Source organism: Cebus imitator, unplaced genomic scaffold, assembly GCF_001604975.1.
Source record: "Cebus imitator isolate Cc_AM_T3 unplaced genomic scaffold, Cebus_imitator-1.0 Scaffold579, whole genome shotgun sequence".
Taxonomy (NCBI): Eukaryota; Metazoa; Chordata; class Mammalia; order Primates; family Cebidae; genus Cebus; species Cebus imitator.
This window is the reverse complement of record NW_016107894.1, coordinates 555,988-563,184: the sequence shown is the minus strand read 5'-3', so window position 1 is coordinate 563,184 and position 7,197 is coordinate 555,988. Positions and strand designations below refer to the sequence as shown.

The following is a 7,197-nucleotide window of genomic DNA, read 5'->3' as shown; positions in this document are numbered from 1 at the left end:
GCCTCGGCCTCCCAAAGTGCTGGGATTACAGGCTTGAGCCACCGCGCCCGGCCGGATGAGTTTCTTATAACAGAAGGAAAGATAATGGTTAACTACCTTAGTCCAAATCTCATCTTGGTCTGAATACATATAGTATTCGTTAACACCATGGAGTTTGGTTGATCCAAGGATAAGTAGAAAATTTAACTATTCACAGTGGAGTCACCAAAAAGTCAATTTGTATCAAGCATAATTTCATACACTATACACAAATGGTTTGAAGACCCCCTCATATCCTAGTCTACAATAGACTCCAAATGTTCAGTCTTCTTTGATTCTTCCTTCTTCATGTTTCATGTACTATATCAGTTGATTTAAAATAAATTCTCTGGTTTATACCTTCCTCTCCAATCTCACTGTGAAGTCTTACTTCACAGGCCTAGATTACAAGGGTTTTTAATCCTGATGTGCAATCATATACTCCACTCCAATCTATCAACTCCTTAGTTTGGCATTCAAGTTCCTCTACTACTCACTTATATCTTACTTTCAGATTCTCATCTACATGAATCACATGACTCAGTTAAGTCAAGCTTCTTGTTAATCCTTATTTTGAACCTTCCATAGGAAATGCTCTCACTGTTCCTCCCGGTTCATCAAATCCTTCTAATCACTCAAAGCCCAAACCAAGTCCTACCTCTTCTATAAGATGCCCTCCAGCCCAATCTTTATCAGTTCTGTATACCTAGCCTTGGTCACCATCACATAATCTAACATTAGATTTATTATTTTTTGCCGGGCGCGGTGGCTCACGCCTGTAATCCCAGCACTTTGGGAGGCCGAGGCGGGTGGACCACGAGGTCAAGAGATCGAGACCATCCTGGTCAACATGGTGAAACCCCGTCTCTACTAAAAATACAAAAAATTAGCTGGGCATGGTACCGCGTGCCTGTAATCCCAGCTACTCAGGAGGCTGAGGTGGGAGAATTGCTTGAACCCAGGTGGTGGAGGTTGTGGTGAGCCGAGATTGTGCCATTGCACTCCAGCCTGGGTAACAAGAGCGAAACTCCGTCTCAAAAAATAAATAAATAAATAAATAAATAAAATAGATTTATTATTTTTTAAATTTATTTATTTTTTATTTGTTTAAAGATGGGGTTTCACCATGATGGCCAGGCTGGCCTTGAACTCCTGACCTCAGGTAATCCACCCACCTCTGCCTCCCAAAGTGCTAGGATTACAGGTGTGAGCCACCGCGCCCGGCCTAACATTCGATTTATGTATTTTTTATGTTTTGCCATTCTTTTCCAACTCTTCTACTTTTTTGGCCATCCCTCATGTGCCTACCACAAAATATATATTTTGTTAATACTCCTACTTTGAAAGGAAAAGAAAATAATTCCATCTGCTCTCCGTCATTCAGATATACACTTGCCTATATTTCCCAACCTTTTCATGTATTACTACCAATTAAAATTGGAACTCGATCCCAGGATTGGCCAAATGTAAGCCACAGTTTTCAATGAACATACACTATTTACACAAAAAGTTGATGTTCCTAAAGGAGAGGCATCTTAAATTTATCTGAGAGTTCCTCATTTAGGCACAAACACACTTCCAACCTTAGCTAGCGGGAGAAAGTGGGGCACTCTCATTTATTTATTTTGAAACCATCTTAATTTATCAACTCACCTATTACATGGGCAGACACAAAGGCCACAGCATTTGTTGAGTTCTGTTAAAGTCTTCTCTGCTTCTCTCATGTCTTTATTTATTTGGTCCAAGCCTTCTTCTATGCGGTTTAGTTGTTCTAAGAATAAGTTGTGAAGTTACATTTTGTGTTCTATTCACAGTGTCAACCAGAAAATGCCATTATTATGAAGCAGCAAACTTCAATCTTGAATCTACCAATAACCCCTCACAGTGAATATGTCAGTGTCAAAAGGTATTAGAAGCTATTCAACATGAAAATAATCTTTCATGTACTGATCATGAGGCACCTAGCCTCTTGCTGTGGAAAAATTTGTTCTAAGAAACTTGTATATGGCTGGGTGTGGTAGCTCAAACCAGTGATCCCAGCACTTTGGGAGGCCAAGGTGGGTGGATCACTTAAGGTCAGGAGTTCGAGATCAGCCTGGCCAACATGGTGAAACCCCGTCTCTAATAAAAATACAAAAAATTAGCCCGAGATAATGGCAGGCGCCTATAATCCCAGATACCTGGGAGGCTGAGGCAGGAGAATAGCTTGAACCCAGGAGGTGGATGTTGCAGTGAGCCAAGATCGTGCCATTGCACTCCAGCCTGGGTAACAGGAGTGAAACTCCAGAAAAAGAGAAGAAAGAGAGAAAGGAAGAAAGGAGAAAAGAAGAAACAGAGAAAGAGACAGAGAGAGCTAGAGAGAAATAAAGAATATCATAATGTCTAAGGTACATATAACCAATGCACACAAAAAGCCATGCTGGCCTAACACATACTTGGTATATACAGTTGCGCATTGTTGCCTGCCATCCCAAATAGACAGTGAACATGATATAATTCAAATCAGAAGACAAGAAGTAAACATAGCATTCTTATTTTACAAAGGGAAGGCCCTCCCAAAGGCTGAAATTTATATGTCTAATTTGATAGAGCTTTTTGGCATCATAATCAAATTAAGAATTTCTGCTAAGAATTTAACTCACCCCCTTGTTCATCCAGCATAGTGATGGTCTTGATTCCTACATCCTGAGACTAAAAGAAGGGGGGGAAAAGGCTGATAGTACAATAAAACAAACCAAAAACAACAGAAACAAAACCTACAACAGCTGACAAATAGCAAGACAGGATCATTTAGAAACCTAAGTTCTCAGAAGATTAGAGCTACAGACAGAACTAGTATTCTTAAACTAACACACTTTAACATATCAGCCCCTCAAAATAGTTAAGTCACAAACTCATAGTGAATTCATCTTCCCTGTCATATTCCAATCATATTCCATACCCCTGTCATATTACTGCATGGTTTGACAATTTCAGCAACTGTTGATTTCAAATAATAAAGCGTATTGATACATTAACCTTTATCACTAATTCCAGCCAGAGGTTTAGGATCTCTCCTAGAAATTTCTATACTTAAGTTGATGACTAATACTTTCTTACCTCACTGGCTAAACCCAGGATTCTCCTCGTACTTTCCAGAGACTAGGAAAAAACACAGAGTTTTAGCATTCCAAAACAAGTAGGAAAAAAAATCTGATCACAGGCCACATTCATGATGCTATTCTATTTTTAAAAATCGCCAGCTGAGGCCAGGCACAGTTGCTCACACCTACAATCCCAGCACTTTGGGAGGCCAAGGCAGGAGGATTTCTTGAGTACTGCAGCTCAAGACCAACCAGGCAACATAGTGAGACTCTGTCTCCTTTAAAGGAAAAAACAAAAAGAAATGCTAGCCCATCCCTCCCTTTAAAACAAAGCAATGGCTGGGTGCAGTGGCTCACACCTGTAATCCCAGCACTTTGGGAGTCTGAGGTGGGCAGATCACGAGGTCAGGAGTTCGAGAGCAGCCTGACCAACATAGTGAAATCCCTGTCTCTACTACAAACACAAAAATTAACCGGGCATGGTAGCGCATGCCTGTAATCCCAGCTACTCGGGAGGCTGAGGCAGGAGAACCACGTGAACCTGGGAGGCGGAGCTTGCAGTGAGCCGAGATCACACCATTGTACTCCAGCCTGGACAACAAGAGCAAAATTGTGTCTCAAAAAAAACCAAAAATTAACGTAGGTAGAAATCGAAGTAAATTGTCTGGTGTGGTGGCTCATGCCTGTAATCCCAGCACTTTGGGAGGCCGAGGCGGGTGGATCACGAGGTCAAGAGATCAGACCATCCTGGCCAATACGGTGAAATCCCGTCTCTACTAAAAAAAAAAAATACAAAAATTAGCTGGGCATGGTAGCATGCACCTGTAGTCCCAGCTACTTGGGAGTCTGAGGCAGGAGAACTGCTTGAACCCGGGAGGCAGATGTTGCAGTGAGCTGAAGTCTCGCCACTACATTCTAGCCTGGCTCCCGGCGACAGAGTGAGACTCTGTCTCGAAAAAAAGAAAAAAAAAAGAAATCTAAGTAAATTACAGATATTAGGAAATGTTAAACAGAAGTCTAGCATTTCTCACATACATACTAGAGTATCTTTGTTTCACATAACTGTTAAGTAGTATTAATAATTACCTAAAAAAGATAATCATACAAATTGTTTTCACTTTAGTTTTCTGGTGAGTTAAAAAGAAAATAAAAACTAGCAATGGCACTATGGGGCGAATGTGTTCTTTGATATTAACAGACTAGGAAGAGGCCAAAATGGTCCCTAAGAAGGCTCTCTCAGCCCTCCAGTATGAAAACTGAAATAGAATTATTTACTTATTTTAGGTAAAACATTTACCTCATCAGTAATCTGGTGAGCTCTCAGTTGAATTTCTTCTGATGACAGGTTATCCATGATGCATCAAATCTCTATTAGGCACAGAAATGGAAATGTTGATATTCTATAAGAATAACGATATATAAAAATTTATGTGAGCAACAAGTGTAGATTTATGGAATTTAGGAACATATCAGGAAAACAGGATAAAAGAATCTCTGTATCTACTAGTCTACCACAAGTAAAGAAATTAAGACTGAGAGAGACTAAATGAATATTTAACAAGAGTGCCAAGGGTGAACATAAAATACAGGTTTTAGGACTTCTAGGGAAGTACTCTTTAAAACAGGAAAGTGGACCCTCTACCTTGAGAAGCAAGGCATTATTGGAAGACAAGCTTTAAAAGACTATTAAAATGAATTTTTGGTTGCTCAATGTTCTTCATGTGTTGTCTGAACATGGAAAAGCAGTAAGTGAAGGAAGAAAAGTCCAATTTAGTAAAGTAACAAAATTTGAAGTTATGTGCCGGAAGAATGTAGGAAACATTTCTAAATATGCGGAAGAATGTAGGAAACATTTCTAAATATGCCAGTTGTCCAGGCTACTCATTGGAGAAAATACTTTCACTCTTAACAAGAAAAGGGAAATGCTGGTACAAACAGCTCAGAAAAGACTAAGGTTTTTATTATGCATTAGACTCTCCTCCTCCAATAACTTACATTATTTGTTGTTTTAGTGGAGTCCCTAAGAAACCAAACAATTATTCTCCTATACATAGGAACACAAAGAGAGATCTCATAGACATCCAAGCTACAAAATAAAACATTTTGTAGGTGTTATTCAGCATGACTGTTATCTAATTCCTCATTGAGAAGTCATGTGGAGTAATAGCAAGCATTGTGCAACGTATCTAGGTTTTTTCTTTGTTATGTTTGCTAGCTTTGTATGTATTTTCTCAAAACTCATTTATCAAAGCTCACTGTCAATTAAACAGATAAACTCTGGTTCATATTACAGATTTGCCTCCAGGAATCTGACAATGTCTGGAGACACTTCATTGTCACAACTTGGGCCAGGTGATGGGGGTGGTTGCTGGCATTTAGTAGGTAAAGGCAGAGAAGCTGCTAAACATCCTACAACACTCTTCAAGAAAGCCCTCCAGCAAAGAATAATCTGACCTAAAATGTCAAAGTGCTGAGGTAAGAAACCTTGCCATGAATATACTCACTGATAAGCAGGAAACCTATTCCCCAAGAATGTACTGGACTGAATTCTTGGGAGGCAGAGATTTTATCTCTAACACCTAACAGGATCTGATAGTTAGTACTCCAAAAATAGCTGAAAGAACAAATAAGTTGAAAAACAGGGTGTACTGTCAAAGTATTTACGTGGCTCTTAGAAACAAAGCGGCATGTAACAGTAGCAAAGGCCAGGTGCAGTGGCTCATGCCTGTAATTCCAGCAATTTGGGAGTCCAAGGCGGGCGGATCATGAGGTCGGGAGTTTGAGACCAGTGTGACAACATGATGAAACTCCATCTCTACTAAAAATACAAGAATTAGATGGGCATGGTGGCCTGTGTACCTGTAATCCCAACTACTCAGGAGGCTGAGGCAGGAGAATTGCTTGAACATGGGAGGCAAAGGCTGCAGTGATCCAAGATCACGCCACCGCACTCGAGCCTGGGCAACAAGAGTGAGACTCTGTCTCAATAAAAGAAAAAAAGCAAAAAACCAGCAGCACAGAGCCTGCAAATAATCACTAGAGCCACAAACCAAAAACTGCCATTGCAATTGTATGATATGATCACATATAAATCTTTTCTGTCACTTTTGGCCAGGCGTGGTAGCTCATGACTGGAATCCTAGCACTTTGGGAGGCTGAAATCAGCGGATTGCTTGAGCTCAGGAATTGGAATTAAGCCTGGGCAACATGGCAAAACCCCTTCTCTACAAAAAATACAAGAATTAGCTGGGCATGGTAGCATACTCCTATAATCCCAGCTACTGGAGAGGCTGAAGTGGGCGGATCACTTGAGTCCAGGAAGTTGAGGCTGCAGTGTGTCAAAATCATGCCACTGCACTCCAGTCTGGATGACAGAGCAAGATCCTATCTCCAAAAAAAATTAAATATTTTCAGTCATTTTTAATTGAACCATTACTCTATCATTTTTATTTTTTATATTTTTGAAATGGAGTCTCGCTCTGTTGCCCAGGCTAAAGTGCAGTGGCGCAATCTTGGCTCGCTATACCCTCTGCCTCCCAGGTTCACGCAATTCTCCTGCCTCAGCCTCCCAAGGAGCTGGAATTAGAGGCATGTACCACCACACCCTGCTAATTTTTGTATTTTTACTACAAATGGGGTTTTACCATGTTGGCCAGGCTGGTCTCAAACTCCAGAACTCAGGTGATTCATCCACCTCAGCCTCCCAAAATGCTGAGATTACAGGTATGAGCCCCTGAGCCCAGCCTGAATCACCACATCTAGCCCTGTTTATAATTTTACTATCATACCTAACTGTTTTACGGTTTAAGATTTTGAGCCTTGATTAAAACTATTAGTGCTCATGAAAAAAAGTATTTTAAGTTCCAAGTTGAAGTTTCTATCTTGCTTGCCATAGACTGTGGTTCAGGCAAAAGTTCTCACACTAAGTAAGATACAGTCAAGATATAAAGATATCTGGCCGGGTGCGGTGGCTCAAGCCTGTAATCCCAGCACTTTGGGAGGCTGAGGCGGGTGGATCACGAGGTCAAGAGATCGAGACCATCCTGGTCAACATGGTGAAACGCCGTCTCTACTAAAAATACAAAAAATTAGCTGG

At 40.6% G+C, this 7,197-nt stretch overlaps 1 protein-coding gene across 1 annotated transcript in view; it reads right to left on the bottom strand.

Annotated features, from left to right (window-relative positions):
- SNAP23 (synaptosome associated protein 23) overlaps positions 1 to 7,197 on the bottom strand; it is a 42,871-nt gene that overhangs the window by 17,891 nt on the left and 17,783 nt on the right. The window contains exons 2-5 of the mRNA XM_017516279.1: positions 4,399 to 4,469; positions 3,118 to 3,159; positions 2,661 to 2,709; positions 1,672 to 1,789 (exon numbers count right to left, since the gene is read on the bottom strand). Coding sequence (XP_017371768.1) covers positions 1,672 to 1,789; positions 2,661 to 2,709; positions 3,118 to 3,159; positions 4,399 to 4,455 — 266 coding nt within the window. The 5' untranslated portion in view covers positions 4,456 to 4,469. The remainder of the gene's footprint in view (positions 1 to 1,671; positions 1,790 to 2,660; positions 2,710 to 3,117; positions 3,160 to 4,398; positions 4,470 to 7,197) is intronic.